This window comes from Myotis daubentonii, chromosome 4, assembly GCF_963259705.1.
Source record: "Myotis daubentonii chromosome 4, mMyoDau2.1, whole genome shotgun sequence".
Taxonomy (NCBI): Eukaryota; Metazoa; Chordata; class Mammalia; order Chiroptera; family Vespertilionidae; genus Myotis; species Myotis daubentonii.
In genome coordinates, this window is record NC_081843.1 from 12,450,338 (window position 1) to 12,469,973 (window position 19,636).

A 19,636-nucleotide genomic window follows, 5' to 3' on the forward strand; every position below is an offset into this window, starting at 1 on the left:
GCCCAGCTCCAGACTTTACTTGTGCTGACCCCGAAATGTGGTGAACCTTCCTCAACTGGGTCCCCGCTGCAGGCGGAAAAGAGACCTCAGAGGCAGCGAGAAGGCCCCAGGCCGCTGGGGATCCTGGGACCAGAGGTCCATTAGGGCCTCCACAAAGTCCACCCCACCCAGAAGCTTCACAGCCAGCACACACAGGAACGGTTCAGCCACTGCCCACAAGTGGCTCTTCCACCGCCCCAGACCATGTCTATGGTGCCAAAAGGTGGAGAGGTGGGCTGGCCGGGGGACAAGGGACACTGAGCCTGGCTATCAGGCGTGCGTCAGTCACTATGTGGTCACTTCCCGCTGGCTCTCTTCTGCATCACCGCCGGCTCAGACAGTGCCTGTTGCTGAAGCCGCTCAATTAGCTCTTCCACGTAGACCTTGAACAGAGGGACGGGATCCTACAGGGGCAAGACGGGGTCACAGTGAGGCACTTTTGGGAGGACAGAAACCCAGCTGCCTTTGGCCAAATACCAAGAGGAACTAGGAATGAGAGGACTGAACCTCTCAGGTTTGGCCACAGGGTCAAGTGAGGCCCCTCAGCTTGTCACCCCTTAGCCCCCAGTCCAGAGGATAGTGTCCTGTCCATGAGACAGAGATAGCCTTCCCTTGGGGATACAGGAATCAGGCTCCTGCCTCTGGTTTCCCTGCCTTGGGGCTTAAGGGAAACAGCTAAAACGAAACAGAGGGAACACAGGCAGACAGCTGCTTTGCCATGGGTGGGAGCTCTCTGTCCCGGCGGCTACCACAGGCTCCACGCCCTCCTAAGGGACAGACACAAAGGTCTCAACTGGGAAGACCCTGAGGGATGCTCAGTGGCTAAGTAAACCAACAGTGCACGATCCAGCTCTTATCACCGAGAGACTTTCTGTCCCTGAACCTATGAAGTGGGCCAGAGGGAGCAGGAGAGGGGCAGAACCACGAGGGGAGGGAATGTGCCATGTGGAATCCACAGGACTGTGGCTCCGGCTGGGGAGCTGGGCAGGAGCAGCTCTTTCCCAAGCCCACACGGTGTGGGCAGCCCCTCAGTCAAGACAGTGCACTTCATCCCTCCCCCAACTGTCTGCTTGGCCGCTGTGCCACCCTAGAGGGTAGCGCTGCTGGCACTCACACACGCTCACCTTCTCCTCCAGAAGCCTCTGCTTCTCCACAGCTTCATCCAGTGTCAGGCCGACCCACTCAGCCTCCTCCTCTGGGATGACAAACTCCTGGCAGGCAGACAAGGAGCATGTGGTGAGGCCAGGTGGTCAGTCACTGGGGCCCATGAGCAGAAGTCCAGGCCCAAACCCTCACCTGATACTTGTCATAGATGGCTGCCCTCCTCTCAGGGTCGTCTGGGTGCAGCTGGGGGTCCCGTCGGGCAAGCCGCAAGAGCATCCCTCGCTTCAGGTCCATCCCGAACTTGGAGCACAGGTCCTCCTTCGGGGTCTGGCAGGAAGCTACGAATGGGGCCAGGTGCTGCTGGCAGGGTCCCACCCACCAGGGTACTCCCTAGCAGCTGGCAGTCCCCAGGCCAGAACAGAGGAAGGAAGAGCCAAGAACAGGAAAAGAGGAGGCTGTGTCCACTTGGGCTCTGGAGAACAACAGAGCCGCCCACAGCAACAAACTTTCCTGTGGGCAGAAAGCCCCCACGGGGGCTGCCCCAAAAGGGGCATGGTCCCATTCACATCTCATCGGTGACCCTCCACTCCAGAGACCAGGTGCCCCAGTGGGTGCTGTGATCTAGCCTCCCCGCTCTGCCTGACCATCAGACCCCTCTTGCCTTCAGGATGTAGAAGTCAAACCCATAGGCCTCATCGATGAGGTCCAGGGTCCGCATAGTCACAGTCACGGAGAACTTCTTGTCCAGGATCTCACTGTAGAGCTCGCGCTCAAACAGCTGTGGCTTCCACACCTTCTTTACCCTCTTTGAGAGCTGAGAAAGCAAGAGTCTTCATGAGTATGGCTGCTCCTCCCAACAAAACAGAGACTCAGAACACAGACCTGTTTGCCCATCTGGAAGTCAGCTTCTCCCCAGCCAATGTGGCACCCCAGGCTTTGCCAAGGCTGCTGGTGTGTGTTCCAGACACACCACACACACAATCCTAACTCCATGTCTCACGAGTTATTACATTCCACACCAGGGACCAAGAAGGCAAAGGGAAGCCGCCAGCCTGGGAGGCCTCCCCAAGAGGGCTCAGCGGTCCCTCCGGGTTTACCACCAGAGGCAGCAGGTGTTGGCCACAAACCTGGGAGAGGTGCCCTCAGGTGAGTGTCTCGGTCCAGGAGGAGGTGGTTGTGTCAGGAGAAGTGTCAGAGACAAACTATGGTGACTCAAGCTGACAGGTGACTGCAGACCCCCCTCACCCCTCACCACGCAGGCCTCCCCGTCCTTACACTTGAGCTGAGCCACAACCGCAGGGCCTCTGCACTCGCTGTTCCCCATCACGGATCCCCCTGTCTCAGGATATCCAGTTGGTCTTACAGAGAGCTGTGTTCCCTGGGACTGTGCCTTTTCACTCTGGCGTGCTCCTTTGAGGGAGCTGTCTCACCAGACCGTAAGGCCTCCTGGGACTGGCCGGTCTCCCTTTGGCTCCCCAGATCCCTCGGAGCCCAGCACGGTGTCCAGAGCAGCCAAACCCCGGGGAACCCCCCCCCCCCCGCGCCTGAAGCTTGCCCTGCTCACCCACCTTGTGGTTGTTGACATATCTGTGGCCCAGGATCCAGCCCTCGCCGCCCCAGAGCCCCCGCTGGGACTCGCGGGGGTAGTGAATGGGAATGGGCACGTCCTCCACGCGCTCCCGCTGCCCATTCTTGGGGTTAATCTTGAACTTGGCCCCGTGTGGCCTGTAGTGCACGGGAGCGGGCGTCCGCGTCTCCTCCAGTGAGCGGAGGTAGTGCTGGGGCAGGCGGGCGTAGATGCCCTCCCGCAGCTGCAACCGCTTCCATAGAAAGACGGGGAACTTGTGCAAGGGCATCGCGGCCAGCCTGGCGGGAGGCAGAAGACCGCCATCACGACGCAGCCCGGCTAAACCTCACCCGGACTCGAGCGCAGCCCCTACCCCAACCCCGGCTTCAGATCCCCGCGCTAACCCGGCTCCCGACAACCACGTTCACCAGGGGGGCAACCCGCTAGAACCCGAGTACCTCTCCGAGCTCCGCGCCCCGCCGGAACCGGAAGTTGCGCTGCGGCAACGTGCTCTCCACCCGCCTCTGGCTGGCCGCAGAGCCCGTCACTCTATCGCGATCCCGCCCACTTTTCCGCCGTTAAGGGACCGTGGAAAAACGCCCCGCGAAGCCTGAGGCGGCGCTAGGCACCGTCAAGAAAGGCCGGTTTGGGGCGAGCAGCAGCCTGGGGGACAGGCCTTGTCATCCCCGAGTCTACCTGCTTTCCTCCCAGGAGCGCAAAAAAAAAAAAAAAAAAAAGCAAAAACTCTTGCCTTGAAATATAACCGTAGCCCCGGCGGGGTGGCTCAGTTGGTTGGAGCGCCATTTCATACACCAAAGGGTTGCGGGTTCGATCCTCAGTCAGGGCCCATAGGAGAGGCAACGGATCTCGTTACTCTCTCCCCCTTCCTCTCTAAACATATCCTTGCGTGAGGATTTTAAAAGTATATATAACTGTAGAGTATTAAATTAACCAATCACAGTGAAATCAGAGCTACATAAAAATATATTAGTCTTATTTTTACCCCAAAAAACACCATATATAAATGTTTCCCCTTTATGAGCCTAGCGAATGCTACGTTGGCCATATGCAGTGACTGGACGTGGGGGGAGGCCTCCAGTGAGGCCACACCCTGGACAGGACCCCAAAGGGAAGCCCCAAGGGCTCTGAGCCTGGCCTCAGTGACCCGGCTTCGCATTGGCCCTGTTCCACATCCTTCACACAGCAGCCCGCTGTGCTCTTGCCTTGGGAAGGGGCAGGGCACTGCTCCTTTGGGGCAGCCATCGTCCCTTACCATGCTTCCCCCAAGAAGAGGGAGAAAGGCTGGGCCAGGTCTCTCTTGCAGCCCCCTAACCAAACATGTGCTTGGGCCAGTGCAGGGGGGCAGCCATCACCTCCACTCCTGACAGCAAATCAAGAGGATGCTCCCCAGGGGAAGAGAGGGGACACAGAGTTGGAGCAGAGTATACCCTACATTGCTGGCACCCACAGAACAGCTCGGCAGCCCCGTTCCCGGGAAGCTCTTCTCAGGGGCCTGCAGCTTCAAAGCTGAGAACCAAAGGAAGGGGAAGGAGAGGGCACTATAGCCAGAAGCCAGCCTCTCCTGTGCCAGCACTCATGGCAGCTGAACCCTATGTCCCCCAGTGCCAATCAGCTCTCTGGTGGCCATGGTCACCCCTCCCCAGGGCAACTGCATCAGCAGGGGGCATCCCCATACCCAAGATAAACTGGCATTTAGGGGCACAGCTCCAAGCCTCAGTGTGTTGGGGGCCGGTGGGAGGTGGGCTCAAGTCTCCTCTGCCTCCCTGGTCTCACATCACAGCCTCACAGGAGAACAGGGTGATAAGAGAATCTTTCTCCACATCTCCAATTGTCGCCTGGCCGGCAGAACACAGAGCCTGCCTCCAAACGGCACCTGTGGTCTCCAGGCAGCCAGGCCCTGGCCCCAGGGGCCGCTGCAGATACCAGCTGGGCCTGCAGAGGATGGGGTCAGCTGGCAGCCACGAAGGACTAGGGAATTGGGAGGTGTGGTCCTCTCCTCGGCAGGAGGAAGCAAATGGGTGAGCAGGGCCATTTTATTCAGTTGGCAATCTATCCGGACAAGGTCCCTCTCCCGTGGTCCTGCCCCTGGCTGAAGAGGTTGTCATCAAAGCTGTGCATGTCCCTGAGTTGGCTGCATCATGTCACCGTGTACAGCTCCTCCTGGTGGTTCTTACAGATCTGATAGTGGCAGGTGAGCTTCTGTGAGCAGGCCCAGGGCTCAGTGTGCTTGTCACGTGGGGGCAGCAGGAACGCCGTGCTCCCTGCCAGTAGCATGTGCCAGATGCTGTGGGTATAGTAATAGTTGCCACTGGTCATCATGGAGGCATAGATGGAAATGGCCACCGTGGCCATGGAGATGCCGGGCAGGAGAAAGAAGACCCAGCGCTGCCAGGAGGTAGGGTAGCAGTGGCGTCGGTGCCCACAGCGGTACACCTGGAGGGAACCATCACGAGAGCATTGGCACAGGGGCTGCAGCTGTACCTCCCAGGGGCCCACCCAAGTCTGCGTAGCAGGACCAGGGATGTGCAATACTCGGAAGGGGCTCAAGGGCACAGAGACCTGATGGGTCCTCAGGCCTGGGCCTCAGCATGAAGCCACACAGGCCTTGAGTACCAGTGCTCAGGCCTCAGCGAACAGGGAGGACTTGCCCCGGCCGGCATGGCTCAGTAGATAGAGCGTTGGCCTGCAGACTGAAGGTGCCTGGGTTTGATTCTGGTCGAGGGTACGGGCTCAGTTGCAGGCTCAATCCCTGGCCCTGGTCAGGGCACGTGGGAGAGGCAACCAATTGATGTCTCTCTCACATTGGTGTTTCTTTCTCTCTGTCTCTCCCTCTCCCTCTCCCTTCCGCTCTCTCGGTAAAAATCAATGGAAAAATATCCTCAGGTAAGGATTAACCAAAAAAATATTTATATGGAGGACTCAGACTCGGGACCAGGAACATGGCCAGAATCCGTGGCCAGGCTCTCTTCTCCCAGAGCCGGGGGTCTATGGGGGAGACAACATTCTCTTATTCCAGTTAACAGGAGATGGGGTCTGGGCAAGAGCTCCTTACCCACATGGTGACCATGACCACAAAGGCAAAGAGACAAGGCCCCATCATGTTCCAGGCGCCCCTGCGGTCCAGCTGTAAGGACATGGCGAACACCAGCGTGCCCAGGAGCAGCAGAACCTGAGCAAGGCACATAGACAGTCACAGGGTCACAGAAACCCGAGGCCAACGCTGTCCATGACGGCACAAGGTCCAGCAGGAGCACGTGGCCTGGGCATGCTGGTCATCCTGTCATTGGCCCACTGCCCCCCAACACCTCTGCCCGCACCCTTGGAGCTGCTGGCACACTGTTCTGCTCCACTGTCAGGGAGGGAGGCACCTCTCCTCTAGATACTGATTCATCCTGAGGCACAACTTAGCCAGGCAGGCACCGGGTCACAGGTCTCCATCAGCCACACCCGGCTGTGGCAGAAAAAACTCCAAAGTGTTCTCAGCACTAGAGACCCCAGGAGCACATCCGGGACTTCTCAGGGAGGTCTGGCCTGGGTTGGGGCTCTAGGCATCCCTTTAAATAGAGCTTGAGAGAGAAACAGGCTAGGAAGGTCCTTGCCTAACCCTATCTTCCACCTTCTTTTCCTGGAATCCTCCAAGCAGCCAGCACTGTCCCTTCCAGCTGCCAGAGGCTTCTTCCAGAGGGAGACTGGTCATTACGAAAGATGGGAGGTTTCTAATGGCAGCAGCTGAATCCTCTTTCTGATCTCTTCCTCAGCAGGCAGGGGACTCTGCTCCCTCAGAACCCAGACCTGGGTATCAGGAGGTCACTCACATATTTCAGGGCTGCCTTCAGCCGTGCCATGCAGAGGATGGTGACCCAGATGGACACTCCAGAGCCCAGGAAGTCGCAGTACTGCAGGGTGTCATAGTTGAGGATGCACAGCACTGCCTCCCCCGGCTGGTCGCAGGCGTGATAGAACTGCAGGGCAGGGCGGTGAGCGGAGGCCCACACCTCCCCACCATCCCCAAGGGAGCAGGCAAGCCTACCGTGGAGAAAAACATGGTGTAGGCATAGACGGAGGCTTCCACCAGGAGGCAGCGGTACACAGAGAGGGTGATGGGAGCCAGGAACATGAGGTTGCTGAGGGTGAGTAGGAGCGCGGCCATCCTCTGCTGGGCTACAGACTGGGCTGTGCTGTTGTCCGTGCAGCTCCACCCACGCCAGCCTGTGGGCAGGGCAATGCTCAGCGGGCTGAGGTTGGGCAACTGAGGCCAGGCTACTGGGGGAGGCACTTCTGAACCTCAGAGCCCACCCTCACCCACGGCCCTGCAGAGAAGTCCCTTCTCACCTAGGAGCAGGCTAGGACAGGTGTAGGTAGTGGGGCACGTGTGGGTTAGTATAGGCTAGTGTGGGCAGGGGCCGACAGCTATGAGGCAGGCATGGGCAGGTGTAAAGAGGTGTGAGACAGGTATAGGAATGTGTGGGGCAGGTATGAGGCAGGTGTGGGGCAGGTGTGGGGCAGGTATGAGGCAGGTGTGGAGCAGGTATGAGGCAGGTGTGGGGCAGGTGTGGGGCAGGTATGAGGCAGGTGTGGAGCAGGTATGAGGCAGGTGTGGGACACGTGTGGGCAGGTATGGAGCAGATGTAGGCAGGTGTGAGTCAGGTATGGGACATGTCTGTGGGCAGGTGTGGGCAGAGGAGGCCAAGGTCAGAGGCAGTGCCTTTCTGTGCTTGCATGGGGGAGGTATGTGGCAGGAGTGGGGAGAAGGCATTTGCTCTTGTTCTGTGAGGGTGCTCTCCAGCCTTGGCAGAGGGGGATGGGCCCCTAGAGGAAGGCACAGGGCTGAGAAGTCAACGACAGTATTGTCTGGAGGCATCCAGGCCTGGCCCTCACCTGCCTTGCAGCTACACCCCGCATACAGGTAGCCATGTCTGCGTAGCAGGAGGCACTGGCCGTAAGGTCCACAGTCATTCAAGCAGGGCACCAAAGACAAGGTCGTCTCCACGAGGACCGAGGACTTCTCACACTCCCTGCGAGGAAGGGGCCATAGGAAAGCTGGCTGCCGAGGTCTGCTGGCCAGTCTCTGCCAGGGCTCCAGTCAGGTTTTGGACACATGAGCCCAGAATGGAGGTCCCCAGGCCCTGAGCCCTGGAAGACAGCAGCTGTGAGAGCCACAGAAGCCAAGATGCCCCTTCCCCTTCGCACCACACTGCATCCCAGTCTGTCTAGGGCTGTGCTGAGCCAGTCCCCTCAGGACAGCCTGGTTCAGGACAGCCCTAGACAGACTGGGATGCTGACTCCCAGGGCTGCCCGAGCAGGGTGGCCATGTGGAGAAGGGGAGAACTTCGTAACTCCCGGAAGGCAGCTTATCCTGTGCGGCGTATAGGAAGCTAGGTCACTTTCAGACTCAGATGCAGGCAGCCCGATCATGGCCCCAAATGCAGTGACTCCCCCACCTGGCAGCTCTGGGTGGCCCCCACCCTAGCCCCCAAGTACTTACTCAGGACTCTGAAGGCACACGAGCTGCAGGGAGAGGTACCAGCTGTCCGTCTCTGGGTAGGGGATGATAAGGTTGGCCTTGCGAGACACGGTGCTCAAAGACAGGGGATACCCCTGGAAGAAGGCTGCAGGGGGAGCAGGAAGGCCTGGTGAGAGGTGGCCGGAGAGGCTGGCGGGTCACTTAGCCAGATGCTCCTGCCCGTACCTGTGGTGCAGTTGAGCAAAGTGTTGAAGCTGAGGAAGGGCGAGGCAGCGTTCACACAGACCTTCACCAAGGTGTTGTTGGAGATCACGCTCTGAAAGGGGTGGCCGTGCAGCGTCAATCCTAAGTCTGATGCTGGGCGCTCTTTGAGGTTCCCACTGCCCAAGGCCCGCCCAGGACCCTCCCCTGCAGGCCAGGCAACACCCAGCCTCTGATTCCACCCGTTTCTAGAGGCACAGCCCTCAAACCGCTGGCAGGGACCTATAAAACAGGCCTCTCAGCCCTGGTTGGTGTGGCTCAGCTGGTGAGAGCTTTGTCCTGAGTTGCGGCTTCAATTTCCAACCACGGCGTGTACTGGAGGCAACCAATCGATGTTTCTCTCTCACCTCTATGTTTCTCTCTCTCTCCCTCTCCTTTCCTTTCTCTCTCGAATCAGTGAAAGACAAACCTCAGATGAGGGTTTAAAAAACAAACAAACAAGCTTCCCTTTCTGCAAGTGGTGCTCCTACTCTGGTCCAATGCCTATTGGGCTCATTCTGTTACCTGAAAGGCCACCCCAACCCAGTGTCCATGATAACGTCAGTGCAGGAAGGCTAAGGAGCAGCATCCAGCCTGGGAGCATCTGAGCCCTGAGCTGAGCCGGGCCCAGAGGTGCTCACCTTGTTGGCCCACAGGGAGATGGTGAGGGAGCCCCCACTATCCATGCCCGTGTTAAGGTGCAGCCGCATCACCGAAGGCACGTCCGACCGCACCAGCACTGAGACCCTGTCTAGGGGCCTGAAGTGCACAGACACTACATCCATGTCTTCCCGCATGACCTGGTAGCTCAGAAGGCAGAAGGGACCACCACCCACAGCGCTGCTCCTGCCAAGGTCCTGGTAGCCAGGGCTCGGGGGCAGCAGACCATTGGAAGTGTTGCGGCTCTGGTTTGGACTGTTCTGCAGGAGATGTTGGAAGTTGATGATCCAAGGCCTGCAGGCTGTCAGGAGGACAAGGCGCTCAGCTGGAAAAAGGGCTGGGGATCGAAGGCAGAACCACCCCCAGCCTGCCTCCCCATGCAGCCCACCTGTGAGAGAAGCTACAGTGCTGAAAGCCACCAACACATGAGGCCCTGCCAGGTTCTTGGCTGTCACTTGCAACCACCGGTCCCAGGGCGGCGAGGGCAACAGCAGGCGGCAGGTCTGGGTGGGGCCAGGGCAGGTGAGCACCTTCTGGAAGTTGCTGGGCAGCGTAGCTGAGCCCACAGTGAGGTGCACAGGGCAGCCTAGGCTCCTGTTGGACACACAGCCCTGCAGCTCCAGCAGCAGCTCCTGGGTGTACTCGGGGACGAAGATTCTGCAGCCAAGGGGGATGGCCTCGCTCAGGCTTTGTGACTTCCAATGACCTCCCCGCACTGGTCACACTCAGGGTGGTTGCTCCACTTCCCAGTACGACCCCAAGACCCAGAACCCAACCTTTCTCACCCACAGTGAGGAAGTGGCAACACCCGCTCCATCAAACCGGAGGCTGGGCCTCCCCCAAGACCCTCACTTACTTGAGGTAGCTGGGCTGGGAGAGGAGGGTCTGTGGCAAGGGTGTGTTGGGCTCCAGGATGGAGACCTCGACTACCCGTACAACCAGCATGTCAGGCTGGAAGATGTAGGCACAGGTGGGAATAAAGCCCTAGGGAGAGAAGGAGAGGTGGGGGAGGGGATTTCGTAGGCACGGGATGGGGCAGGAGCAGAGAGCCCAGACCGGTTGAGGGGGGAAGGGCAGCACCAGAGAGCCTAGCTGGGGGTGGCTGGTGGGGAGGCAGGGCTGCAGCAGAACCTTGACAAGGTCTGCCCCGAGGAGGTAAATAACAGGGACCAGCCATCCCTGCACGCATGTGTCCTGCCCCTCTGTCTCTGGACAGCAGACCCCTCACCTTCACCTCAATCTTCTGGGATGAGGGGGGCAGGTGGGCAGCCACAAACCAGTCCCCAGGTGCTGGGTGGGAGATGTTGATGGAAGCATTGCTCTGCAGCATCTTGATGAGGAAGGAGGGCTGCATGGAGGTGTTGGCAGGGAAGCTGGTACCCAGTGGGTTGATGACAGGAGGGGCACCATAGCGGAAGTACCTGGGGGTGGGGATAGCAGGGCAGGCATCAGATGTCGGCCCTGGGCCAGGCGCGGGCAGGCGGGCAGGCGGGCACCTACACGGTGATTTCCACCTTCGCACACGTGGGGTCGCCACCCTGGGACACCTGCAGCAGCCAGCGCAGCAGCACGGTATCCGGGGGCACTCGGAAGTGGAAGAGTCTGGCGCTGCCGTACCAGCTGTAGAAAGACAGCCTCTGCGGGGACTGCGAGAACTGCTCAGACACCAGCCTGATGCCTGCGGGGAGAAAGCACTGTCACCCAGACCAGGGTGCCCCAAGACGCCCCCACCTCCATGTGGGGAGCAAACAGAGAATTCAGAGGCCTTCTCCCCAGGCATGGCCCCAGAGAGAAAGGATGAGGGAAGCCACGGTGGGCTGGTCTAGAGCCCTTGGCATGCCTGGCTCTCCAACTTTCACCTTGGCAAAGGTTATTGTCCCTTCCCCTCCAGCCCCTGGAAGTTGCCTCTGGCAACCGATCCCACTTGACAAGTGAGGGAGCTCAGGCCCATGATGATCTGGGACACAGCTGGACTGAAGCCCGAGTCCCCTCACCCAGAGAGGTGGCAAGCAGAGACCCTGGGGTGGAGGGGACCCCAGGCTGGAAGCCTAGCCAGCCGTGAGACCAGAGGACAGCTGGCCCCCATTCTGCCCAGGGCTTTACCTGGGGCTCCCCATACCCCAAGCCCTACAGTGACTCTCAGTCCCCCACCTCTGTGGCCTCAGCCCCCTGCTCCCCTCCCTGACACACTCCAAAAATTTGCCCTCACTGCTCACTTCCTGTCATGCCAACACTTCCTGGAGCAGCTCTGAGGAGCTTCTGAGACTCAGCTCAAAGGCCTAAGCCCCATCTAGGTTAGGCCCCTCCTAGGGTGTCCACTGACTAGGGCACCACCTCCATGACAGCATATATCTGGGTCCTACAGTGTAATCACCTGCCCCAGGAGTGAGTGAGGGTGCCCGCCCAGGCCCCTCCCTATTGGGACTCCCACAGAACAGGCATGCTCTGCACTCCCATAGGTGGATTACCAGGCGTGGGATCCGCCATCTCCCTAGAATGCATGGCAGGGATCCTGAACCCAGTACCAGTTTAGGCCTTGTGCCCCCTGTGACCTTGGGTATCCAACCCTTTCTCTGCGTCCCAGTTTCCTCATGATTTGGTCCAGGATTTAGCACCTCCCCTTGGGTGTCCCTCCCTCCAAGGTTAAGGGATGCTAAAGTGCTTCTGAAAGAAATACCCTGTGGACACAGCAGAGGGCAGCCTCACTCTCCTCCAAGCTGGGGGCGCCTCCCTCTACCCTGCTAGGAGTTGCTGGCTCACACAACCCCAGCAGCAGGCCCTGCACCCCTTCAAGTGTGAGTCAGGTGAGCAGGTGAGGGAGCCAGTTGAGCAGCTGGCTCTCCTGCCAGCCTCCTGACCTTCCAATGGAGAAACCTTGAGAAAATATAACAACCTACTTTCAAAGACAGTCTGAGCTCCAGAGGAGCCCAACATGGGGGGCTAGGCAGAGGTAGGCTCCATGTAGGACACACTCCAGGCTTTCTGGGTGTCTGCTGGCCACCACATTCCACTCACCGGGCCATGGCCTGAGGAGGCTAGGAGCCACTGAACTAGCACAAACTTTTCTCCTAAAGCTCCTGCAGCCCCTAGGATGATATGACAAGGGCCAAAGGCTGGGAGGTGAAACAGGATAGCTCCCCACCCCCACCTCAGGACCATGGGGCTACAGTCAGCCAGTGCGGCTAGCCTCTGGATGGGGCCCCAAAGGGGAGGTCACACTGCACTGTGCAGCCCTCTGACTTGAGAGAGGCAAGTCCTTCTGGCCCCGCCAGCCCTGGAGTGCCAGCTTGAGGACACCTGGAACCCAGCTGGTAGCTGTGAAGTTTCAGCAGATGCACAAGAGATCAGAGATGTGCTCAAGGTCATCTTAAGATGCAGTGGTCCCCACTCCCAGGGCTACAGAGCCCTTTCAGGACACCCCTTATCTCTGCAGCCCCATGTCCCTGCCCAAGATGCTCACACTGTTATCTTGGTAAACATACCAAGCCATAACACATCAGTCTGAGCCTAATGCGGAAGTCACATCTCTGATAACAGGGAATAAGTGCTGTATGTACCCCTGCCCTGCCCCATAGCCCCCTCCAAGGACACAGGGTTGTGGGGAGAACAAAGAACGTTCCTGAGCCTGACCTGGGCACTTGAGTGAGGGCATCCTCCAAACCAGGACCCCTGCACACCCATAGTTTCCAGAAGCCAGGGCTACATTGCTGTCTGCCCCTCAAGCTGGCCAGGGAGGTAAGGGGTTGCCCCAGGTTTCCATCTCCAGAAACTGTCCACCAGTGACCCCTCATCCCCCTCCACCCCTCCTCCAGGACGGAGAAAATGAGGGTGGCAGTATCTAATGGAGCAACTTAATCAGGAGTCATCTCGGAGAAACCGCCTTCCATTTCAAGCTCAGAAACCAAAGGCACAGTCTTCAAAGAAATAGGAGCTTGGAGGAGCAAGATTTCAGAAAAGGAGGAGGGGCTGGGAGCACAAAAATCAAGGTGAGTTAGTCCCAGGCTGTGCTGGGTATGGCTGCCTAACTGCCCAGGGAGGGCGAGGGTAGGGGTGGGGTGGGGGGCGGGGGAGGCATCTGGCCTTTGCAGCAGCCTGGCCTCATGGCCCCATAGGAGTCCCAGGCCATAGGAGTCCCAGGCCATAGGAGTCAGGGGAGCTTACTCAACACCCCCAAGCCCCAGTCAGAACCCCAAGGGCAGCACTTCCTGCCTAGGTACCATCTGGGGTCCTGGAAGACTGGGGCCTCTCAAGGATGCAGAAATGCAAATGGAGGGAAGCAAGTTCACCAACACCAATGAAGTACCCATTTCCTCCGGATCATCCTCCCCTACCAAGTTCCTCAGGGCCACGGCCCTCCAGGAAGCAAGGCAGCTGTTGAAAGACTGCACTAGGGTTGGTGGTCACTGTGGGAGAGGTGGAAACATGACACCCACCTGGGCCCCTACTCCAGGATCTGTGCAACTTTCTCTTAACTCTGCCCCTTCTCCAGACCAGATCCCCCCTCCCTTTCCCCGCTCCCAATCACACTGCTTATTAACCCTTCTTTTCAGCGGCCTCTCAGCTGGAGCCTGAGCTGTGTCCCCCAGGACCCCTCGATCCGCCCACATCCCAGTGTTAGAAGGAGGAAGAGAGAGGGAGGGCGCGTTCCAGGGGTCCGTTAGGCCGAACCCGACCCTGGGGACAGAGGAGGGTCGAGCACGTCCTTTACACCCCGATCGCTCGAACACGAAAGAGATTGACCTAAACCCCCAACCCGGGGTGGAGACCTGGGCACTGAGCCCGCGCTAGGTGAGCGCAAAAATGCCCCCAGGTGAGTCACAATCCCGGCCCCGCCTCCCGGCCGCACCCCCACCCCACCCCAAGCCCGTGCCGGCGGGTTGGCACCCACCGTCCCCGCTCTCTCACCACTCTTACTGATGTCGCGGGTGGCGGCAGGAGAGGGCCGAGCCAGCAGCAGCAGCAACAGCGGCCCCGCTACTGCCACCGCCACCGCAGCTCCCCGGGTCCCGAGCCCAACCCAGCCCATGGCTTTGCGCTCGGCCCGGCACTACCCGGACCGCGTCCTTGGCCACCTGCTCCGGCCGCCGCCCGGGCAGCCACCGCCGCCACTACGGACCCTGCCGCCGCTGCCCCGGGCTCCCATCGTCCCGGCCGGTCCCAGACACCGGCGCCCGCGGCACTTCCGCCTCCGAGGCCCCGCCCCGCCGGTAGCCGACGGGAGAGGCGCCGGAGGAACGCGGAGCTAGGAGCGCAGGGCGCGCGGGGCGCGCGAGGACTGGGATCCGAAGGAGGACGCGGCGGGGGGGGGGGAAGTGGGGGGTGGGGAGGGGTTGCTGAGCGACGCCGGGCTGGGAGCGGGACGGGGCGCGATGCGGAATCAGGGGCTACATGGATCAGGGTGACGCGGGGCGGGGTGCGGTGTGGGGTTGGGCTGACGCGGGGCCGGGAGTGGACCTGAGGCCGGAGTTGGGGGAAGGTGGGCAGACGCAGTCAGGGCCGACAGGAGCACGGAGGGGTGCACGAGGAAAAGGGTCAGAGCGAGGTCGTGGGCTGAGGGCGACCGCTCGCGCAGGAGGGGTATGCGTGGCGGGGTGGATGGACGGTCCTGCGGTACGCGCGGGGGACAAGGGACCGAAGCAGGAATTCGGGGCGGGAATTAAAACGCGCAGGAGACTCCAGGCGGCGGGGGACGCGCGGAGAGCTCCAAAGGCGTCCTGGAGGCGCTGGGTGGTCCCACGGGACGCGAGTGTGTCTGTGTTCGCTGAACTGTGGGCCAGGCGCAGCGGGGCAGGTGGAGGAATGGCTCGAGCGGAGACGCCGCACAGCCTGGCGAGCCCCACACCCATGTCTGCCTCCCCAGGGCTGCGCCCCTCCCAGAGCTGAACTCCGGGGCTGTCACTCCGCAAAGTCGAAACGAGTGTGTGTAAAAACACATACACACACAACACAACACAAACACACACACATTTGAAAGATGAAAGGCTCCGTAGACGTGGGAATTTCACATTGTTGAGTGGAACTAACTCCTCAACCTCTACCTCGGGATAGATCCCAAACCCTAAGGATTTAAGCATAAATAGGAAATGATGGGGACTAGAAGAAAACTTGGGTAAGATTTTAGAGTCTTGGAGAAGCGAAGGCATGTCTAAATATGGCCCCAAACTCAGAAGTCTTTAGAGGCAACACTGGAAAATTCCACCGGTGAAAATGTTTTCTGCAGAACAAAACTAGATAAGTGAAGTAAAAAACAAACAAAACCCAAGACATAAACTGGAGAGGACAGGCTTGCACTTTGTATTACAAAGGGCCAATCTTAATAAGATCCTATATAATAAAAGCCTAATATGCAAATTGTCCCCTCAACCAGGAGTTTGACCAGGTGGTGGGCCAGGTGGCTAACTGCCCATGGCCCTGACCCCGGAGGCAGCGGCAGCAGGCAGCCTGGGGAAGGGAGGCCCCAGCTGGCAGCTGGCAGTCACTAGGGTCCCTACCTGTGCACGAATTGGTGCACTGGGCCTCTAGTTAGTAATAAAGAGCCCCTACAAATCAATGAGAAAATACCCATCCTCCAATACAAAAGGATCTGAGAATACTGGAAAGGAAATGCAAATGAACCGGAACAGGCTCCACTTCCCTCCTTATAGTTTTAAGTTCAAATGAAAAAGTTCCCAGATCCTCTTTTTTTTCTTTCACCTAACAAATCTGCAAAGATCAGAAAATGTGATCAAACATGAAGGGTGAGATTGTGAGCCAACAGACATTCTTATGTGTAGTGAGCCTCTAGGAAGCCTCTGAACTCTTGAGTGCGTAGCCTTGCCTCAGTTATTCCACTGCTGTGAGTTTTCCCTGTGGAGATTGGTCCTGAGGGGATGGGATATTTGATTCATGGATGCCCATACCGTGACTCAAACAAACACTATAACATAGTGGGACTGCGAAAGGAAACTGGGAAGCTCTGTGTACTGTTTGGAAATGATCTACCAGATTTAGCTTTAGCTCAGAAAAGGAAAGGGCAGAAAGTTACCACTTTTGTTGGAAATTAAAAATATATATATATATTTGCATGTCTCAAAGGCATAGAATAAGATTCCAGCAGCAAGGGCACAGGGTTAGCCTGGAGGGAACCATTTGGCTAGTGATGGGATTGGGGCTGGGGGTGGGGTGCTATACCTGTTTGTACCTTTTGAACTTTATACTGAGCAAAGGGGTGAGGGAAGCTGGAGGGAGGGAGGAGAAGCTGACCCACCAAGCCCAAGGCCACTTAAGGCTAATGAAGTGGGGGTGGAGGCTGGGGACTGGGGAGGAAGGAAGCCCAAGGAAGAAGGAAGCCAGAGGTGAGAGGCACAAAAGAGACCCTTTGTTCCTTTGGAATTTTCAGGCTGGGCCTTCCTCACCCCAGGCAGCAGAGGCTCCTGCTGTTCGGAATTTAAAGGGACAGATACAGTTCTGGGTTTTGTAGAGCTGTGATTTTAGCGCACTACAATGACCCAGTTATGCTGGGGACAGCAGCTGTGGTCAACACTGGGGACTGTTCCATCCCAGACCCATCTCCTGCCCCAGGCTGGGCTCAGAGGCCCCCCACCAGCCCTCCTTACTCCAAGGTCCTCCCCTGAGTGTGCCACTTCCTAAGCTTCCTGTGCCCAAGTTCCCTACCAGGTAGGAGGGGAAAGTAGCAGGTGCCTCAGCCCTCAGTCCTGTATCTAGGGAGTTGGCTAATTTTTAGGTACACAAGGGGCCCTAGACTGGAGTCCAGAGATCTTTGCTAAATAGCAGCATTAGCAACGGAAAGAACTCTAGAACCCACCTTCAGGGGGCTTCATTTTCAAGATTGGAAACTGAGGCCCAGCAACCAGGGAACTCTGTCTAAAGCAGTGGTTCTCAACCTGTGGGTTTCGACCTCTTTGGGGGTCGAACCACCCTTTCACAGGGGTTGCCTAACACCATCGGAAAACACATATATAATTACATATTGTTTTTGTGATTCATCACTATGCTTTAATTATGTTCAATTTGTAACAATGAAAATACATCCTGCATATCAGATATTTACATGACGATTCATAACAGTAGCAAAATTACAGTTATGAAGTAGCAACAAAAATAATTTTATGGTTGGGGGTCACCACAACATGAGGAACTGTATTAAGGGGTCGCGGCATTAGGAAGGTTGAGAACCACTGGTCTAGAGGCATTTGCATATACACAGTTCTGTATTCTATCTCATGGCATACAAAAAAATGAATTCCAACTAGATCAGATGGTCAACTGCCAAGTATAAAATGTTAAAAAGGAAACTTAGAATACATCACTTAGAATACAGAGATGGGAAAGAATGTCTTAAGCAACATGGACAGGAAACTGGGAAACCATGAAGGAAAAGTTACTTATTTTACTACATTTTTTAAAATGTTATGTAACTATAAAAAGTATGAAAGGTCCTGACCAGTGTGACTCAGTTGGTTGGAGCATCGCCCAGTGTATGGAAGGGTTCAATTATCAGTTGAGCTACATACCCAGGTTGTGGGTTCAATCCCCAGTGGTACTGGAGGCAACTAATGGATGATCCTCTCATGTCAATGTTTCTCCCCTCCCTTCCTTTCTCTCTCTAGACTCAATGAAATCCTCACCTGAGGGTTAAAAAGTATGAGCCCAACGAGCATGGCTGAGTGGTTGAGAGTTGACCTGTGAACCAGGAGGTCATGGTTTGATTCCTAGTAAGGGAACATACCCAGGTTGTGGGCTGGATACCCAGTGGGGGGCGTGCAGGAGGCAGCTGATCAATGATTCTCTCTCATCATTGATGTTTCTATCTCTCTTCTCCCTTCCTCTCTGAAATCAATATTATATATATATATATATATATATATATATATATATATATATATATATATAATCAAAAATCCAGTTGCTGGATAATGTGGATACATCCCATTTTCAGACTGGAACACCTGGGACAGAGCCTCTCACTAGCTCTCTGAGTGCTGTCCAGCCACCCAGAGGGAAGGGCTGTTAGAGGGATAGGGAGGTGGGGGGAGGACACAGATGTTTTCCCACAGACAGTCTGTGTCTGGCCACAGTGAGCATTATTATATTTACTTCGGATAAACATTTCAAAGATGCCTTAGCTGGTTTGGCACAGTGGATAGAGCATCAGCCCTCAACTGAAAGGTCCCAGGTTTGATTCCAGTCAAGGGTTGCAGGCTCAATCCCTGGCTCTGGTAGGGATGCTTGAGGATGCAACCAATTGATATATGTCTCTCTCACATTGATGTTTCTCTGTCCCTCTGCCTCTCCCCCTCCCTTCCACTCTCTCTAAAAATCAATAGAAAAATATCCTCAGGTGAGGATTAACAAAATTTTTTTCCCCAAAGGTTAATAAAGACACCCCCCCAAAAAAACACACTCCACTATAAATCAATTTTATCCAAATAATTGTAGGAAGAGCTGCAGCACCTAGGTGCTTCTTTCTCTGTGACCCTCTGCCTTCCTCTCTCTCTAAAAAAAATAACTAAATAAAAAACAAACAAACAAAAAACCTTGATGGGGTCTGGTAGGGAACTGTGGGTGTGGAAATCAGTTTCCCTGTTTGTCCCAGCATAAACTAGAACAGGGTGCCCAGACATCTGGTTTCACACGGATAATTTCCCCAAAAGTTTTATGAACAACATGGGGTTTTTGAGTCTATTTTACCAAAACAATTTTTTTAATTATAACTTTTTATTGATGTTTTAAATACATTTTTATTAATTTCAGAGAGAAGGGAAAGGGAGAGAGATAGGGATATCAATGATGAGAGAGGATCATTGATCAGCGGCCTCCTGCATGCCTCCCACTGGGGATGGAGCATGTGCCCTTGACCAGGAATCAAACCATGACCTCCTGGTTTATAGGTTGATGCCCAACCACTTAGCCACGCCGGTGGAGCTGTTTTATTTATTTTTTTAATATGCATTTTTATTGACTTCAGAGAGGAAGGGAGAGGGAGAGAGAGATAGAAACATAAATGATAAGAGACAATCATTGATTGGCTGCCTCCTGTAAGCCCCCTACGGGGGATTGAGCCTGCAACCTGGGCATGTGCTTGATCTGAATCGAACCATTACCGCCTGGTTCATAGGTCAATGATACTCAACTACTGAACTACTCCTGCCAGGCTGACTTTTGTCATTGTTGTTAATCCTCACCTGAAGATATTTTTCCATTGATTTTTAGAGAGAATAGAAAGACGGGGAAGAGACACAGAGAGAGAGACACACACACATCAATTGGTTGTCTCCTGCACGTGCCCCAATCAGGGCTGGGGATCAAGCCTGCAACCAAGGTATGTACCCTTTTCCAGAATCAAACCCCAGGACCCTTCAGTCCGTGGGTCAATACTTTATCCACTGAGCCAAACTAGCTAGGGCTATTTTTATTTTTATTTTTTTAAGCCAGAGAGAAGATGGGAGGAGAGAGAGAAACATCCATGTGAGAGCAAGATATGAATTGACTATCTCCTGCATGTCTCCTACCGGGGATCGACTCAGGACACTTGGGATTGT

At 56.4% G+C, this 19,636-nt stretch overlaps 2 protein-coding genes across 5 annotated transcripts; both read right to left on the reverse strand.

The window, feature by feature from the left end:
* MRPL28 (mitochondrial ribosomal protein L28) lies at positions 1-3,302 on the reverse strand. Of its 3 annotated transcripts, none has more exons than XM_059692520.1 (6): positions 3,169-3,302; positions 2,712-3,009; positions 1,805-1,957; positions 1,336-1,470; positions 1,164-1,250; positions 1-443 (listed from the first exon to the last, which is right to left on the reverse strand). In XM_059692520.1, exons 2-6 carry the CDS (start codon positions 2,997-2,999, stop codon positions 336-338), a joined length of 771 nt encoding a protein of 256 aa, XP_059548503.1. In that variant the 5' UTR covers positions 3,000-3,009; positions 3,169-3,302; the 3' UTR covers positions 1-335. The 3 variants fall into 3 exon arrangements, with proteins under 3 accessions (XP_059548503.1, XP_059548505.1, XP_059548504.1); XM_059692522.1 differs by lacking the exon at positions 3,169-3,302 and adding an exon at positions 3,115-3,136; XM_059692521.1 differs by lacking the exon at positions 3,169-3,302 and having other exon boundaries at positions 2,712-3,083.
* A 1,444-nt stretch (positions 3,303-4,746) lies between these two features.
* On the reverse strand, positions 4,747-14,282 carry PGAP6 (post-GPI attachment to proteins 6). 2 transcript variants are annotated; one of them, XM_059692519.1, is made up of 13 exons: positions 14,010-14,282; positions 10,596-10,773; positions 10,324-10,516; positions 9,952-10,079; positions 9,484-9,752; positions 9,077-9,396; positions 8,421-8,511; positions 8,217-8,340; positions 7,610-7,746; positions 6,762-6,940; positions 6,547-6,693; positions 5,784-5,900; positions 4,747-5,164 (listed from the first exon to the last, which is right to left on the reverse strand). In XM_059692519.1, exons 1-13 carry the CDS (start codon positions 14,119-14,121, stop codon positions 4,868-4,870), a joined length of 2,292 nt encoding a protein of 763 aa, XP_059548502.1. In that variant the 5' UTR covers positions 14,122-14,282; the 3' UTR covers positions 4,747-4,867. The 2 variants fall into 2 exon arrangements, with proteins under 2 accessions (XP_059548502.1, XP_059548501.1); XM_059692518.1 differs by having other exon boundaries at positions 14,001-14,281.
* Between the last annotated feature and the right edge of the window lie 5,354 nt (positions 14,283-19,636).

Bases quoted from the DNA above. Each gene is read 5' to 3' on its own strand.
- PGAP6 (XM_059692518.1), bottom strand. From the start codon at position 14,121: ATGGGCTGGGTTGGGCTCGGGACCCGGGGAGCTGCGGTGGCGGTGGCA. The intron at 9,753-9,951 runs GTAAGTGAGGGT...CCTTGGCTGCAG, and splicing joins TCCCAGCCCAGCTACCTCAA to AATCTTCGTCCCCGAGTACA. The intron at 6,941-7,609 runs GTGAGGGCCAGG...CCCTGCCCACAG, and splicing joins GGGGTGTAGCTGCAAGGCAG to GCTGGCGTGGGTGGAGCTGC.
- MRPL28 (XM_059692520.1), bottom strand. From the start codon at position 2,999: ATGCCCTTGCACAAGTTCCCCGTCTTTCTATGGAAGCGGTTGCAGCTG. The intron at 1,471-1,804 runs GCAAGAGGGGTC...GCTTCCTGCCAG, and splicing joins TTGACTTCTACATCCTGAAG to ACCCCGAAGGAGGACCTGTG. The intron at 1,251-1,335 runs GTGAGGGTTTGG...TCTGCCTGCCAG, and splicing joins CCATCTATGACAAGTATCAG to GAGTTTGTCATCCCAGAGGA.